Raw genomic sequence first — 19,250 nt, forward strand, 5'->3', positions numbered from 1 at the left:
CCGTGATTATGTTTCCTACACCAGAGATGTTTTTCAGTGAGCCTCTTTTCTACAACTCTCTTTTCAAAGGAATAAGAACGGAACGCTCCTTTATTGATTATTTTGTTCAGAATGGTGTCCACAGCGTTGCTGATCTAATGATTGACAACAAGAGATGGTTAAGTGCTGCAGCACTTGCGAATAAAGTTGGCATGCGGTCCAACCGCATAATATCTGCTGCACTATGTGAAATACTTAACATATACCGCAGAGTTAAGGTGCACTGGGAGCAATCTCCTCGCACTGGTGATGGCCCAAATGTTTGCGAACCAAGCCTCTGTTTCCCAAATTTAGAACTCACCCCCACTGTAATGAATTCTGGTACAATAATAAAATATTTACCAAAAATACGTTTTGGATCTGCAGGTCTGGAAAATCGTGTTATATACCAGGCCTGCGTCAAAGCGATCCGGCCCTCCTTCGGAATGTGGCAGTTGAGGAAGTGGCACAATTGCTTACCTACAGAATACCCCTTCCAACCTAACTGGAAAGCCTATTATCATGTACTTATTCCGAAGAAAACTGCCGACCTGTCGTGGAGGTTGGCACATTGGGTATTACCCACTAATAAGCTCTTACATGCTTTTTCTCCTTAAATATCTGACCAGTGTCCCTTCTGTGGTGCTCTTGAGACCTTGTCACATGCTTATGTTGAATGTGCACGCTTGATTCCTTTATTTGTTTTGCTTCATGAAATGTGCACTAAGCTTTCTTTAAACTTTACCTTAAATTCTTTTATTTTTGGCTTTGTCTCCAACACACACCCAATAGAAGTGGTTCTTGCAAACTTTCTCGTTGCCATGGCAAAGAAATCAATATATCGCACGAGAAAAATGCAAATTGAAAATCCTTTAAGATGATTGTGCAGATAACCTCCCGGCCTGTTTTAAAGGACTTGTATCTGCCCGTATTAAAATGGAATTTTGTTTCTATACATCTATGGATAAAGTACTGATCTTTAAAAGTACTAGGGCATGCCCGTACGTGGGTGCCCGTTCCTTGCCAAAAAAAAAAAAAAACGCTACCCGTACGCTCTACCCCGCCCGTACGCCCGTAAACAAAAAAAACAACGCTCTTCGCTTCCGCCCTTCGCTCTGACTGAATTGGGAGAAATAATGCGCATAAGAAATCGAGAAATTATTATTTTCTCCGGAAGAAATCGAATTACGAACCGTAATGGCGCAGGCTCTCGGGCTCGCAACAACGCGTTCTGTGATTGGCTGCCGGAAGTGAAGTCTTCACTGTCGCAAATGTGAAGCGATGAATCGCAAATTAGTTTTTATTAGTTTTAAAACATAGTTTAACGGCAACATAGTTTTCCAACGTGAAATAAATGAATACGCTCTCAAATGTGCCGTCCGAGGCAGAGTCTGTTCGCCACGTTCGGCACACGTGATAGCTCGCTGCTCTCTGATTGGTTGAATCGTTTTTTGGACATAGCTCGGTAACTACTTCTCCGATTAATATGAAACCTTGAAAAGGCACATCCTCGGGTCCCCAGCAATATACCTGGCAAGTTTAAAGTATATCGGACCCGTGGTTGTCGAGAAACAGCGGTCACAGACATACAAACATACAAACATACAAACATACACACAGAGATTACTGGAATTATAGATAGATATGGGCATTGAATAATGCGCTTTGCTATGTGCAAAATGGTGTGTTGATCACAGATTGATCACTCCTCGAACATAATATGAATTTTTGTGAGGAACAAAACACTCTATTATTTTCTTGTTTCTTTTCTTGATGTGTATTAATGGTCTTCATGTAAATGTTCCCTTTAAAATGGTTTTGCTTGTTCTTTACATTTGATTTGTGAAATGATTTGTGAAATGGTTTTATTTATACTTTTACAAAATATACTTTTTGATATTTTTGTAATAAAAGGATGTAAAAGTCAAAGTCTTTCTCTTTCTCTTTCCTTTCTCTTTCTCTTTCTCTCTCTCTCTTTTTCTCTTTCTCTTTCTCTTTCCCTTTCTCTTTATCTTTATCTTTCTCTTTCTCTCTTTCTCTTTCTCTTTCTCTTTCTCTTTCTCTTTAACAGAAATTAACAGAAAAACCCTAACAACCCTTTAATAGGGGAAGAAAAGATTTTGCATTGTGATGGTGAACAAGACGAGGTCGTGGTGCACCGCTTACTTGAAACTCTGGAGAAAAGAGTGGGATTGTATAGCCTCAGGAAGGTGGTTCCACAAATTGGACAAAAATGGAATAAAATAGTTGAGGTGTGCTGTAATTAGAAGGGGGTTACTGTAAGAACTCGTACATCCTGGCGTTGGTGAGCAGGGTCATAGGGCTGAAGCAGGAGAGGGAACTCCACTGGAGGAGAGGCAGTAAAAATAAAATGGAGAAGCCACCAACCTGTCTGCATTGTGAGAGTAACAAATCTTGTAATTTGGCCTCAATTTGACTGATGCAAATAATGTTGAATGTTGGAAATTCCACAAATTACAGGAGAGACAGATTAGATGCTGGGGAACCAGCCCATAGGGGAGAGCAATTCTCCATTAATCTATGGACAAAAACCTTTTGTAGACTTAAGTAGTTCTGGAGGCCGGCTTTACTCTGGAGGCCAACTTTTTGATGTGATCGACCCAGGAGAGGTCGTTGATGAAGGTGAGGCTGATTGAGTTCACGAACCTTAACCTTTTTTGAGTGGCAGACCTTGAAGAATATTTAGGTAGGTTTGTTTTCTGATACCTCTGGAGTTACAGGGTGAGACTAGGATATTTACCAGATTTGAATGACGTTTTCCATTTGTCAAACCAGCATCTAATCAATAATTGCATCTTGAAAGAGTGATGCAGTTTCTGTCTGCCTGTAATTGGAACAGGGTATTGTACTACATTGTGTGAGGTTATGTGCCGAAAGGAATAAAGGTATTCCAGAGCAATAGAGAGGTTGTTATAGGGATGAGGAACAAGACTTACCCAGAACATTGCCTTTGAAGCATTGCGTTCTCCAATTGAATGCAATGTGTTGACTGCTGTGTGAGTGGTGGAAGTATGAAAGCCACGGTATAAAGTCAACTTTTTATGTTACAGGCAGTGACCTACAGGCAAGCAGAGCAGGTTGCCATACTGTGTCTTTGTGTTCCTTTGTTTTAACATTTGTATTGTCTGCGCAGAGCAATAATAATAATAATAATAATACAAGTTCCCTGACAAGTAACTTTGACGCAGGAGGAGGCCATTAGGCCTATCAAAGCCTGTGCCATTATTACCAACTTCTGGTTGTTTGTTCATGCTCTATCCTTTTGAAATGCTGGGCATCAAGCAAGAAAGCAGCACGCACCATTAGAAAAAAAAAGTCTTTTGTGACTCGGCTTGGTTAGAATTGCCTACCTCCCAGACTCAGAGTGGATGGTCCAACCATTATGTCACCGAGGTTGGTAAAATATTTGGATGTTTCTGCGTGTAGGTTCTCACCTGAAGTGGCTTCCAAACGTGGGTTGAGCACAGCTGAGATGAATGCCGTGGAGGCAATTCATAGGGCAGTGGAGTTCAACCCTCATGTGCCAAAGGTAAGATTATTTGTGCCCCTTTTTCACGAGATTCATTCCAGTATGAATGCAATTTTGGCCAGCTATCATGTTACCGTTTATTGTCTATTTTATATATATATATATATATATATATATATATATATATATGTATGTATGTATGTGTGTATATATATATATAATTGTATATATATATATATATATATATATATATATATATATATATATATACACACACACACTGTATATATATATATATATACACACACACACTGTATATATATATATATATATATATATATATATATATATATATATATATATATATATATATATATACACAAAGAATTAAGTTAAGCACCCCTACACAACGAATTAAGGTAAGCACCCCCTAATATATATTCTTTGTGTATATGTATACATTGGCATATATTCTAAGGTATGTGAGATCAAATAATGATTGGTATGACATTAGCAATTATCCATTGATGAAATTGAGTGATCAAAGTGAAAAAAAGTGATTGGTTGAGTCAGTGATCCGATCACGTGGGTCCTACACACGTTATTGACGCAAAGATCGCTAGAGGTCTTCTCAGAACAATGACTGTACGTTAGAAAACATAAACGTCATCCACACTGTCCGTGATGGACCTATAGCTCCATACTTAAATTGAGGTGAAAATATGCCTAAAATTCCCAAAAAATTTCACCTTAAATTATTCAGAATAAAATATTGAAAACGGCATGATTGTTATGTTTTTATGTGACCATAATATCACTTCTCCAGAAAATATAGCAATATCATGGGTATATTACACTGTTTTGACGACAACAAACTTGTAATGTGCGAGGTTGTAAAAAAACGGGGGGGGGTGCTTAACTTAATTCTTTGTGTATATATATATATATATATACATACACACACTGTATATATATATATATACACACACACTGTATATATATATATATATATATATATATATATATATATATATATATATATATATATATATATATATATATATATATATATATATATATATATATATATATACAGTCACGTGAAAAAGTAAGTACATCCGATGTAAAGTTTTGACTTTTTCAACATATTTCAACATATAGCTATTTGATCTTCATTTCAACAATATTGATAGATAAAGGTGATATAATATAACAAATATCATAAAACATTTACATTTTGTAGTCCATTGTATAATTTAAATAAACATAAATGCAAATTTCGCATGTGGAAAAAGTAAGTACACCCCTACATTTATCACTACTTCAAATACCTAATATTAGAATCAGGTGCATCAGCTCAGGTGCAAATGATTAGAACATCGTTGGAGAGGATCTTGGAGTAACCTGTCTTATTTAAACCTCAGACATTTAGTTTGGCTTGCTCTTTGTTGTTGAAGTGTGCGGCGTCACCATGCCGAGATCAAAAGAGCTCTCTGAGGCCTTCAGAAAGAAGGTTATAGATGCCTACGAGTCTGGGATGGGATTTGAAAAGATCTCCAAATAATTTGAAATCAATCATTCGACTGTCCGGAAGATCATCTACAAGTGGAGAAGATTCCAAACAACTGCCAACTTGTTCAGGCCAGGCGGCCCCAGCAAGTTCAGCCCGAGAGCAGACCGCAAGATGCTGAAAGAAGTCTCTAAGTACCCCAGAATGTCATCACGGGACCTACAGGTAGCTCATGCCACTGTTGATGTCAAAGTGCACGAGTCTACCATTAGAAAGAGGCTGCACAAATTTGATCTACATGGGAGGTGTGCCAGGAGGAAACCTTTGCTGTCCAGAAAGAACATCAAGGCAAGACTAAAGTTTGCCAATGAACACCTAGGCAAAGACCAGCACTTCTGGAACAATGTGCTCTGGACAGATGAGTCAAAGGTAGAGCTATTTGGCCACAGTACCAGAAGACATGTTTGGCGAAAACCAAAGACAGCATTTGACCACAAGAACCTGATACCAACTGTAAAGCATGGTGGTGGAAATATTATGGTTTGGGGCAGCTTTGCTGCATCAGGGCCTGGGCAGCTCACCATCATATAATCCACTATGAATTCTTCATTGTACCAGAGGGTGCTTGAGGATAATGTGAGGCCATCTGTCGGAAAGTTGAAGCTCAACCGAAGGTGGACCTTGCATCATGACAATGACCCTAAACATACCAGTAACTCCACCAAGGAATGGCTGAAAAGAAAGAAATGGAGGGTTCTGGAATGGCCAAGTCAAAGCCCGGATCTAAATCCCATCGAGATGTGGGTAGATTTGAAACGAGCTGTGCATGCAAGAAACCCCTCAAACATCGCACAGCTGAAAGAATTCTGCATGGAGGCGTGGGCAAAAATTTCTCCCAGTCGATGTCAGAGACTGGTAGACAGTTATAAGAAACGCCTACTTGAGGTTGTTTCTGCCAAAGGGGGCAATACCACCTATTAGAGCCAAGGGTGTACTTACTTTTTCCACAGAAGGAAATGGCATCTCTGTTAATTTTTTGTTGAATAAATTATTGCAAAGTCAATTTTTCATTGTTTTTTGTTTAATTAGATCACCTTTATCTATAGATAGTTTAAATGAAGATCAAATATTTATATGTCCACATATGTTAAAAGATTTAAAAAAACATTTCATGGGGTGTACTTACTTTTTCCACATGCGAAATTTGCATTTATGTTCATTTAAATTATACAATGGACGACAAAAAGACTTGCCCTGAATACCAACATGAGAGTCCACCTTCTTGGTGACAACACTGCAGGGGCGTTCTCAAGCCAGCTTTTGAAAGTTGGCAATGGCCTATACCCTCAAGATGCATCAGAACAAATAATTCTACCATTTGGACAGTTTGTTGAAACAAAAGATGACTTGATCAAAAAGGTCTTTCCCAATATGGAGACCCAGTTCCAGGACTCATCATGGCTTGCCGAAAGAGCCATTTTGGCCCCCAAGAACAATGCTGTTCAAGAGATCAACAATTTGCTCCTCCACCAACTTCCCGGTCATGAAAGAAATTATGATTCTCTTGACAAAGTGACAGATGAAGATCAGGCAGTAAACTTCCCAACTGAGTTTCTCAACAGTCTTTAGCCTCAAGGACTCCCAACACACAGGTTGATTCTCAAGGTGGGAGCACCAATCATGCTTCTAAGGAATCTTGATCCACCAAAGCTGTGTAATGGAACACGATTGACAATCCAGCAAATGATGCCGCATGTCCTAGAGGCAACCATCCTCTCAGGACAATACAGAGGAGAGAAAGTATTCATTCCAAGGACACCACTTATTCCACCTGACCTTTCATTCTCCTTCAAGAGGATTCAGTTCCCCATCAGGCTATGTTTTGCTATGTCCATCAACAAGGCGCAGGGGCAATCAATGAAGGTTGTAGGCCTGAACTTCACAGAACAAGTGTTTGCCCATGGCCAGCTGTACATGGGCTGCTCGAGGGTTGGAAAACCAAGCAATCTTTATGTCTTGGCACCAAGTAAGAAAACCAGAAATGTTGTATACCCAGAGGTTTTGAGAAATTGAAAATTGAAAAAACGTCATGTAGGAAATGTACTGTGATATTGCTCTAAAATATACATGTTCTTTTCATCATATATTTGTCTTATTCTTATTCAACCCGGGCGAAGCCAGGTACCTCAGCTAGTATATATATATCTGTGGTGTCTGTGTTGTGTTGTCACTGAACTACTCCCTCAAACTTTTTGTGAAATTGTACCAGACTTCTGGTATGCACCTATCTCTCTCATGTGTATGTTCTCAGGGTATGTTTTTTTGAAAAATTTTGATTTAAAAAATCTTTTTTTTTTTTAATTTAAAAAAATTAATAAAACTTCAACTTCAATTGTTTAGAAAATGTAATATCACAAACACTACAAATAAATTTGTGCAAAATTATTGTTTGTATTATGATTGGTGTTTTGAAATTTTGAAAATTGGTGTTTTGTTTTGAAAACACTACAAATCCCTGGTGTTGGGCTAGCGGCTAGGGTGCCGGCTTAGGATCCTAGGATCCTGGGTTCGAATCTCGGTCGATCGCCGAATTAACGCCAGGGGGGTTGACTCAGCCTGTCATCCTTCCGAGGTCGGCTAATTGAGTACCAGCTCACTGGTAATTCCCTGTTTGTCGTTGAAGGCGGCAAAAAGGGTTGGCGTCAGGAAGGGCATCCGGCCGTAAAACATTGCTTCAAAAAGGGGACCAAAAAAACAACAACTACCACGGTCCCCGAAAAGGCCAACCCCCGCTTTGCGGGGAAAAATGGCCTCTAAACGGTGGTTTTATTATGATTGGTGTAAATCATGACAACACAGCAACTGAGGTACAGTCATCCTCAGCTAAAACAAGCCCATTCCTTTGTAACGCCGCTCGCCTCACCAAGCAAGTGTATATGCAGTGTCTGTCCTGTGTTGTCACTGAACTACTCCTTCAAACTTTTGTGAAATTGTACCAAACCTCTAGTATGCACCTATCTTTTCCGTGTGTATGTCCTCAGGGTATTTTGTTTGAAATTTTTTGAAAGTCTTTTTTTGTTGAATTTTTTTTGAAAAAGAAATTTTTTTCAACTTAAATCTTCGACTTCAATTGCTTATACAAATGTTAATATCACAATCGCTACAAAGACAAAGCTATCAAGGCAACTAGATGTGGAAAGTCGCCAGGACCTGATGGAATTCCACCAGAAATGTTTAAGCACAGTGGCCCTGAGCTCAGATCTAAGCTCCTCACATTCTACAATGCATGCTGGGACAAGCAAAAGCTCCCACAGTACTACAAAGATGCACTCATCTTCACTATCTACAAACATAAGGGGGACAGAGCAGACTGCAAAAAAAATTGTGGCATATCCTTACTGTCAATTGCAGTAAAGATTCTAGCCAAAATCCTGCTAGATAGATTGAAAGTCATCTCAGAACGTGTCATCCCTGAAAGTCAATGTGGTTTCCGTTCTGGAAGATCAACAAATTATATGATATTCACTCTTCGACAATGACAGGAAAAAGCCATAGAATATAGAATAAAAAGCCATAGAAAAAGCCATAGCATTATGACTTGTATGTTGTATTTGTCGACTTTTCAAAAGCATTCGACACTGTGGACAGGAAAACCCTCTGGAAGATACTCAAGATCTATGGCTGTCCAGATAATTTCATAAAGATCGTGAAAGAGTTCCAATATGGGATGATTGGCAGAGTCTCTGTGGCAGGTAATGTCACTGACTCGTTTGGTATATGCCAATATGCCATGGAGTGAAACAGGGTTGTGTGTTGGCATCCACTCTGTTTATCTTGTTCCTAACTGGAGTCATTACCAGCATGTCACAAAATCTCAGTACTGGAATTTATATCCGTACCAGAAGTACCGGAAAACTAGTCAACCTCGCCAGACTACGTTCCAACACCAAAGTGCGAGGAGAATGTGTTAGAAAACTTGTTTGCTGACGATTCAGCTCTAGTTGCCCATTTACTTAGGGATATCCAAGAAATCACCATTCGTTTTGCAACTGCAGCAAAACAATTTGGACTCCAAATTAACACCAGCAAAACTGAACTTCTTTCAGTCAACTGATAGACATAATATTGACACGAATATTCAACCCAAAGTACTTGCCAATGGAGAAGCCCCTAGATGTGCTAACACCTATATATATCTTGGAAGTGCAGTAACACATGACAACTCACGTAATGCCGAAGCTGCACACCGCATGCAGGCAGCATCCAAAGCTTTCGGAAGCCTGGCCAAACGTCTCTGGTCCCAGCATGGCATCCGAACTACAACCATCCGAACTACGAACTACAAGTCTATCGTGCTGTGGTGATGACTGCACTTCTGTACTCAGTGGAAGCTATGACTCTCTGCCTTAGCCACATGAAGAAACTCACAAGCTTGCAATTAAGACATCTGCGGCAGCTTTTGGGAATCAAATGGCAAGGCCGAGCCCCCAATACCACAGTCCAAAGAGAGCTGGGATACCCAGTGTTGAGGCATTAATTACATCTGCCCAACTTAGATGGTCAGGTCATGTCATTCGTATGCCAGAGCATCCGCTCCCAAAAAATTTACTTTATGGTGAGCTGAAGGAGGGCAAATGTGTACCTGGAAGATAAAAGCTACGTTACAAAGACGTTGTGAAAAGACATCTGAAGAAAGCAAACATTAACATAGGGAACTGGGAAGAACATACCAGAGATAAAAACAAAATAAATAAAAAACAGTGGAGAACTGTTGTGTACGACTCGGTTGAGATGGTTGAGCAACAAACAGAGGATGAATATCAATGCTGTCATCTCCAGCGGCACAAAGTCGGCAATAAAAACCGACCAATACATTTATTTTGCCCTCATTGCAACAGAGGATTTTTATCCAATGCTGGTCTCGCTTCCCATCGTCGTGCAGACAAGTGCTGACCCATACGCCTTCACGGTCATCGTCGTTAGCGACAGACAGCCAAAGAAGAGGAATATATATGTCCCTCACAAACGTACACCAATCAGAGCTGAGGATCTGGTCACATGACAGGGGTGATATGATGTGATTACGTCTGATGTCATTACGGCATACGACAGCCGACTCCATACGCCGCCATTTTGATTTCTATGCCGTTCAGGCCGAATATATCGTCGACTGCAAAGTTACTGGGTTGAAGGCGGTGTATGATTGGTTCATTATTAACTCAAAACATATAGAACAAGAAAGAGCAATCGGAGATTGCAAACCCTCGCCAGGATGTATTTTCAGTGTTTTTTAAGGATTTTGTGTTAAAGCAAATATGGCGGCCGAACCACGTGACCGATGGCATCATCATTTTTTTTGTCCCCTAATTTATTCCTAGATTATGCTCAAGAAATTTCATCTTGATCGGATGAAGTTTTGTACTTGTCAAATTATGACGTCATAATGGAGAAACCTATGCAATCATCATTAACAGATGTTATTCCACATGGAGAGTTCTTTACAATGAGCCATGTCTCAATTTTTTCTATTCAGCGCATTTATTCTGTGCGGACAAACAGACAGACAAACAAACGGACTCAAATGCAATACCCTCTCCTCAGGCGATGGTAATAAACCAGTGTCTCAATGCAATCTCTTCACTTACAGACTGCTAGAGACTTAGAGTACTTCAAAAAAATTGGAATACTTGCATTATTTGCTACCTGGTATCCCCTACCAGGTCATACTATCCTCGTCAAATAAAGTATCAAACAAGCCCAGCCGATGTTAAACTTTCGGTCTTGTTTAAAAATAACAATAAATACAAGGTGCAGGAAGGTGAAATTCGCTGCACATGATGTGATACAGATCTTACAAGAGTATCTCCTGTGCTGGGAGATAAATGGTCCCCAGAAGAGAAAGATGAAGGACCTTGATCTTTCCTCCTCAAAGATATACCTAAGGCACTCAACCTTAGTTTGAGCGTTGTCCACTGTAATGTCACATTTCAATAACTAGCAACCCTATGGGCGGGGCTTCAATTGGGAGGCCCAAATGAAAAGGCAAAATATCAGAAATTGAAGGCTTTTTAAAATTTTAAACGATTCATAGAAACATTCGTTGAATCATATCACACGCAAATCATCAAAATCTAAACTACATGGCGCCCATTTTGAAAAAAGATTGAATTCTGCAAAACAGAAGCGGCCGCTACACGTCTTTCTCAGTCGCACGTTTATGTGTGAAGAGTGCGCACCGAATCTGTAACACGGAAGCGGTCGCTACACCTGTTTCTCAGTCGCTTTGCACACGCTGCCATGTTACTTCGGAGCCGCACGTTTATATAGGAAGAGTTCGTCAGTAGTCGATCTACTCTCTCCTGGTACGTAGAATAAACAGTATTTGTAGAATTTCAACAAAAGCCACATCACTGTTCATATCGATAAATATTATTCCATAGTGTTTGGAAAAACTGGAAAATTGGAAAACTTAGAAAAATTGGAAAAACAATCAAGCCTATTTTACTCCCAGGGGTCCCAGGAATACCCACCCAAAATATCGTTGCGATCGGTTGAGCCGTTTTTGCGGTAGCTTCGAACGGACGGACGGAAATTTGTTGAATTATAGTAAGATGAAGTATCAGATGTATGAGCTTTATGGAGAGACTGCATGTTACCTTGTATCATGTTGCCTTTGTAGCAGGTAAAGGCAAACTGCTTTCTGGTAATTGCTTCACTACACAAATGATTCTACCATGGATGGGATGTTGAGCGAGATAGCTGAATGCATGAAGGAACAAACGAATACAGAGGTGAGGAAGAGTCGCAGTCATTACTGCTCTTTAAAAATGAAGAGATAACAGGCCCATATGATCATTGAAAAATATGGTTGATTGCAGGCCAGAGAGGCCTTTCTGGTTAAACTGCCAGGCATTGCAGTGCTTTGGTGGTTTCCTGAAGATCACTAGAGAGGGATATTTTCAAGAGGACATTATCTGAGGACAGGGCCGATGAGGAAGAGCAGGGATGGTCAGAAGGGCAGTTAGACATGATCCAATCTCGGATAGAATAGGAATCATGAGGGTATATACAAGTTGGGAATCCAACAGATTGGTGTAGATGTGAAGTCAAAAACAGATTGTTAAAAACTTTACAAACCAATCGTCAATATATTTTTTAAACGGTTTTATATAATGTTCTTTTTGTACCACTGAAATTTGTTGTGTTAATCCATTTTTTATAGATTCAAAGAAAAATCATTGGACTCCATATAGTTAACAATTTCATTTAAACAAGGAAACCTATGATCTTCAAATTAATCACAAGAGGTATAATCGTTTTGAAACTCTCAAGAATTGCAAATTAATTGAACTTTTTCCTGTCTTCTAGGTATGGCTGGCTTCAAGGCCATATATCACCTGGAAAATTATTGACTGGGTAAATGGAGGAAACACATTGTGAACAATTAATAGTTGTTCCTTGTCTGAGGTAGAATATTTAATATTTTTTTTATTTCTCCACAACTTGGTTTTACCTTTCAGTGTGTACAATGTTTACCGATTTAAGAATCCTGTTAAAATGAAAAAATAACTCTAATTTCTATACCAAGTCATTTCAATACTCAATATTGATCTATTATATGAAGTGCCCTCCATAAGTTTTGAAACAGTGAAGTCAAATTTGTTATTATTGCTATATACTCAAGAAATTTGTATTTAAGATCAAAAGATGAATATGAGGCAGGAGTACAGAAGGTCAGATTTTTGTCCCCCGTCGCACCGCGGAGCGAAAAGGGGTCTATGGTTTTCCCCTCCGTCCGTGTGTGCGTCCATCCGTCCGTGCGTGCAAGTGTACGTGCGTGCATAAGCGAAGAACCGAATTCTAATTTGGTGTGTGGGTGAAACCCACGTCAAAATCGAAGATGGCCGCCGCCATGTATGTCTGAACCTTGTGAACGGAATATCTTGAAAAATAAGCGAAGTACCAACTTCTAATCTTGTGTGTGGGTGTATCTAGGCATAAGGAAGAACGCTATTGAAAATTGGGTCAAAATCCAAGATGGCAATTTGATAGGCAATCGAGAAATGGGGAAATGCAATTTGATAGGTCGAGTGAATGTTGGGATGGGTAGACTTCCTGCCGAGTGTGTTCGAGATTAGGTCTGCATATCAAATATTCTTAATGAGGCACATCTGTTTCCCATTGTCTTTTGTCAGACCTTGCGGAGCCGTCATTCTTTTAATTATCCTTGAAGACTTCAAGACATTTGAAGGTCATTTATTGACTATCGATGTGAAGCATTTGTAAGAAATAAGTGGATATATCTTTTACTCATGTTTGACACTACAAGGACATCTGAACGATTATTTACTTTATACTATGTAAATGTAAACTACAAAAAACTTTATATATTTACTTATTAAATTTTTTAATATAATCTTAGAAATACCTGAGTTTTGCAAGCACATCAAATTCCAAACCTGAATGTTATCCGTAATTCATTCATCTTTAACACCATTGTTTCACAGGATTCTAGCATAACTGTCCTGACAATTCAGCAGATGCCCATAATTTCAATTACTGCTTCAGAAAAAGATCCACTGGGAACTCCTGACAGCCTTCCAACTCAAAAGGCCAGAGATAGCTCCCCCCCCCCCCCCCAAAGCAAACCCGCATGCAACTGCATCAATTACAGGTATTTAGTTCCGAATTGTTGCCTATATGGGTTTTTTTGAAAAACAAGACTGGATTGACAATTCCATACGCAATTTTAAGACTTTAAAAAACAGTCATAAGGTTTACTTGTATATGAAGGCAAGTGGGAGGAAAGAAAGGTCACCATCCCCCAGAGGTCACGTAGGCAAAACCATTTACTTTCTACGATTTCACCAAGTTTGTTTAGCCAAAAGGCAAACAATTGATGCAAATGAAGAACATTGTTTCGATGGAAATTAGTTTTCCCCAAACACAATGGAAATGGTAAACAAGTTTCTTTGAATCAGACATTGTGGTGCCAGTCGTATCATTCTTTGCCTTGAAAACAATATCTTTCAAATTAATATCTTTCTGCAACCTATTTATCGAACTCAGTACAAAAACATTTTATATCTATATTTGAGTGTATTTAAAACACTAGGGCATGCCCGTACTATATATATATCTAAAATTATATCCCCCCCCCTATTTACATGAAATGGTTTGGTCCAAAGCGAACGGCTTGCGAGTGGTGACAATCCCCCCCCCCTCTATTTACATGCAATGGTTCGGTCCAAAGCGAACGGCTTCCGGAGTTTGGTAAAGAAATCGCCATCGCGTACACAAACGCGCAGGAAAGCGAATGAATCGCAAATTCGTTTTTATTAGTTGTAAAACATAATGCCCAATTATTCAATTAGCGCCAACGTATTTTGGCTGTTTGCAATTTAATCGCAAGGCAAAGTAGAAAGAGAAGAGGGAAAAAAAGAAAAGCCTTGCCTTGCTGCAAACAGCTGCTGCAAACAACAACAACAGGGAAGGCTGCACTGTCCGGAAGTTGGCATATCGCAGTTACGATTATTTTAGTGTTAATGGCCAATTATTCAATTAGCGCCAACGTATTTTGGCTGTTTGCAATTTAATCGCAAGGAAAAGTAGAAAGAGAAGAGGGAAAAAAAGAAAAGCCTTGCATTAACGCATTAACGCTTGCATTGCATTAACGGTTCGGCACACGTGATAGCTCGCTGCTCTCTGATTGGTTGAAGCGTTTTTTGGACATAGCTCGGTAGGTACTTGTCCGATTAATTTCAAACCTTGAAAAGGCACATCCTCGGGTCCCCAGCAATATACCTGGCAAGTTTCAAGTATATCGGACCCGTGGTTGTCGAGAAACAGCGGTCACAGACAAACACACAGACACACAGACACACAGACAGACACACAGAGATTACTGGAATTATAGATAGATAATGCAACGAGATTTTATGAATCATTATTCGATATTGTACAGAATTATTTATCATTTGGGAAGACTCAATCTAATACTAATACTATATTTCAAAGCACCATATCTTTAACTATATTACCCTTAGTCATAAAGAAATATTATATAGAATATACAAAAATGATTTTACCATTCTGTGGTTTTCTACAGAACTATGACGAGGTGGTCTAACATCGCCTCTGTTATACTTTCCCGAGCAAATAAATTTGGTCAGGGTGCCAGCGATAATTCACCTACTGGAGACAAATTTTAACTCCTTGATGGAAGTCATAAAAAACTTGCACATGAGGTGAGTAGGTTCTAAACACATGATTTTGACAGGTTGTGGCTCATATAAATCACTCGATTCATAGATAAATTTTACACTTCCACACAGGTAAGCATAAGTATTGGAACAATTGACTAACAGGTGTTTGTTGTTGCTTCGGTGTTTATTTTGTTGTATTCATCATTCACACATAAAAGAGCTGCGAATGTTTTGTCTTGGTTTTAGCCTTTGACTTTGTCTTCTGAGTCAGTCGGCATCAACCAACATGAAGACCAGAGAACTGTCTATGAGAGAACAGCAAGCAATTTAGAAGCTGAAGGAACAAATAATTTAATTAGAACATAGCACAAAAATTGAGCACAGCAAATACAACAATTTGGAATATCTTGAAAAAGAAAGAAACCATGAGTGTAGTTAGCAATAGACAATGGCCAGGTCAGCCAAGGAAAACAACTGTCAGTGACATCACCAACAACCTCTAGATTGCAGGGGTGAAAATATCACAATCTACCATTCACAGAAGACTTCAACAGCAGAATTACAAAGGCTACACTGCAAGATGAAAACTTCCAAACTTCTTACTAATGATGGCAGCAGCAGAATAAATTCAGAAGTGTACAGAAACATTTTGTCTACATATTGTTACGTTTGTGGGGGGGTAGGCAATACCTTGGTCCCGGTTGAATTGCATAGGTAGTGTGCTCCAACTGTCGTGAAGAAGAAGAAGCCCGCATGTATCATAAGTAGGGGTCCGGTAGCCCGTATGTCGTGGAAGAGTGTATCTTCGTTCCCATCACGAGGGGTGGGATATGTTAATTAGCTATGGATTAATGGTAAATCCCCTGTATATAATGGCCTCTGTTATTTTTCTTCTGTTCCTTATGACACATGCAGCACACACACGTAGCCAGGAAATCACCCATTTATGACACTATATAAAAACCAACCGGAAACAGGGCATTGAGCACTACCGCGGATAACATCGACCTGGTGAGCACACAGGCACAAAAGGTCCGTGGGGCCACGCCCCAAAGGGCAGTGATTGGGCCGGGATTGATTGGCGCAAAAGACTGGTAAGAAGGGACTATGGGATTGGTGAAGACATCGTAAGATGACGTCAGAGCCTTGACTATAAAGGAGCGCTCTGGCCGACATTTTCTGGTTATTGAGCGAGGGGCATTGGACATTGGAAACCTCTTAAGTGAAGGACTTTCCTTGAGACACCACAATTTTCTCTTCCGCTCGTTTTCCTCGCATGTTCTGGGTTTGGTGGTGAGCAGTCGTCTCCCCGACATTTTGCGCTCTTGGCTTCATTCTCTCTTCTTGATTTCCGCTCTCCTCTTCTACGCCCTTTCGAGTCCTGGCTTTGACGACAACCGATCGTGTCCCGACATCGCTCCTCTTCGTCTTCTTGTGGCTGGCTCGCATCATCTGGCTTTGGTGTTGGTGTTGGTGAACGAGATCATGAGGACAAGCACGGCTGGAAGACCAAGCTGCTTACTAAGGCCTGTTCGCTTCACGCTGGAAGGCAGGAGTGAGCGGACTGCGCGGCGAGGCCCTAGTTCACGCCCACAGGAGTGCAGCCTGCGGTTTTTGCGCGCAAGGACGTGTGGCACGGGACGATTCCTGACGAGGTTCAAGAGCCGATTAGAGCTAAGTTCCACACAAACACATATTTATTTTCACAGTTATATTTCCCTTTGTCTGTATTTGGGTCTGTGTGGGGGCGCTCTAATTAGGAATTTAGTTTTATTGTGCATTCTTTGTGATCGGCATTTTCTTTAATAAAGCCGGTATTTTTGTACATTTTAATTACGTGTCGTTTGAGTTGATTAATTATCCAGGTGCGAAGAAGTCGGGTGGAAGCCGTCCAGGTAAGTTTGTCATCCCCCTTTTCCTCGCGTGTAAAGAATACCGTCACATTGAATTGAGCGCCTCGGAGTTAAAGCTCGTTTGGTCATTCGTGTCGCCCTGCGGTGTTCACTACAGGGTAGTCACACGACAATATGTACCGTACAAGAAAATGCCTCCAAACTCATTGGGCAGCGTTTCACCATGCAGCCAGTCAATGACCTAAAACACACTGCCAACACAACCAATGAGTTAATCAGGGAAAAGAGTGGATGGTTTTAGACTGGCCAAGTCAATCCCCTGATTTAAATCCAATAGAGCATGCATTCCACTTGTTGAAGAGGAGACTAAAGTCAGAAACTCCCCAAAACAAACAACAACTGAAAATGGCTGCAGTGAAGCTTGGCAAAGCATCTCAAAGGGAGATACCAAGAGTTTAGTGATGTTAATGAGTCACATTCTCGATGCAGTTGTTGCATGTAAGGTATATGCAACCAAATACTAACTATTATATTACTTTAATTTACTTTAAGTTAATCTGTTCCAATACTTGTGCTGACCTAAAATGGGTCATCCTAAGTATTGGAACAGATTAACTTAAAGTTACCCTAACCCTAAGATAAAAAGTGTTATTGTTTTACAATGATAAAACATATATGTATAGAAATACCAATAAATTAGATCTGACCTTCTGTACACTTGCCTCATATTCATATTTTGATCTCAAATCTAAATTTCTTGAGTATATAGCATATAGCAATAATAACACATTTGACTTCACTGTTCCAAAACTTATGGAGGGCACTGTATATAGTACCTGCTACTTTTGTTTGTAGACCCAATTTTGAGTAAGGGACTTTGCTAAGTTATATAAACAATCTTACTAAAAGTAAATAAATACATCCAAACTCAAAATAAACCAACCCAACCTGCCTATGTATATTTTTCCCACTTTCAAAAGCAGCATGTTCTTGATAATGTATCCAGAAATAAATGTTCCTCGTTGTGGCATTTTGTAGGACTGTGTATGACTGACATTGCAATATTGCTCTGAGGATCCTTATGTCTTCCAGCAAGACCCCCACCTGTCATGCCGCTGGCTGTTATGCATTGGTTTGAAGACAACAGCATTGAAACTCCACAGTGAACTGTCTATGCCAGCCCATAAACCTGACTTGTATCTTAATGACCTACTATGGGATCCCTTGATACCCCACCTTCGGGCCAAAGTCAACAAACCACAAACTCTACAAAACAGTAATTAATTAATTGTCCCACATTTTCTTACTATCCAATACTTTTGGTTATTGTACGTGTGCACGCATGCCTTCCGCTGCATCTTTTCTGCACCATTTTGTTTTCTGTCCAGGCCCCATTGATGAGTGTTGCCGTAGACGGCCCAACTTTCCTGTAAATGCACATGTTGAATTAATAAACCACTACCCATAAGGCCAGGCAATCACAGACAGCTCATGATTCCACCAAGGTCAGTCTTCAGGGAATAGCCAGTGTTTTCCATAATTGCCAGTGACTGATGGTTTAAGTACATTGATGGAACAGTGCAGTGCTGGCTCTGTTAAAAATAAGTTTTAAGAAGCGATTTTTACTTTTTATTTGGAAATAAATAATCAAATGACCTTTGTCTTTTTTTTTTTTCATTCCATTAAAAGTTTATTTTCCATTCGTTAGAAGTTCGAGTAAACCAATCGTTGGAATTCTGTTGACCGGATTCACACCAAAAAACGGGGATTTCCTGTTTCTCTTTGCATCAGACTTTACTTTGCATCCGCTTTGTATCAGGGATAAATGGTGAAAGCTTGTAGCAGCCTCGTGTCCCATTAGTACAGCGGATAACAACAACAATTGTGCATTTTATGAGAAAAGCATGAAATTTCTAACATAGTTAGTGCATACCATAAGGTTTATTTTCAGATGTGGAGGGAAGTCAGATTTGACCTCTGAGGACCGTGAGAGGTCAAATCCAAAATGGCCGCAAGTCCACCAAGTCTAATGTTCAAACGCGCTTAATTTTGGAACCAAATAGTGTAGAAAAACATTATAGGTCTCATTTCCAACGAAATTGGGGATGCCCATTCATTTGGTGATACTTTTGAGATCACCAGATCTGAATATAAACCTTCCTTCGGGTAGATGA

General features: G+C 39.8%; 1 protein-coding gene across 9 annotated transcripts in view; it reads left to right on the plus strand.

The window, feature by feature from the left end:
- ST7 (suppression of tumorigenicity 7) overlaps positions 1–19,250 on the plus strand; it is a 202,524-nt gene that overhangs the window by 123,888 nt on the left and 59,386 nt on the right. For all 9 annotated transcript variants that reach the window (XR_010984030.2, XR_013623113.1, XR_013623114.1 and 6 more), the window contains exon 11: positions 3,466–3,568. Coding sequence is in view for 5 of the 9 variants with exons in the window: in XM_068113036.2 (XP_067969137.1) it covers positions 3,466–3,568 (103 nt within the window). In the remaining 4 variants the exon portion in view is untranslated. The remainder of the gene's footprint in view (positions 1–3,465; positions 3,569–19,250) is intronic.

This window comes from Myxine glutinosa, chromosome 4 (genome assembly GCF_964187855.1).
Source record: "Myxine glutinosa chromosome 4, kmMyxGlut1.1, whole genome shotgun sequence".
Lineage (NCBI taxonomy): Eukaryota > Metazoa > Chordata > Myxini > Myxiniformes > Myxinidae > Myxine > Myxine glutinosa.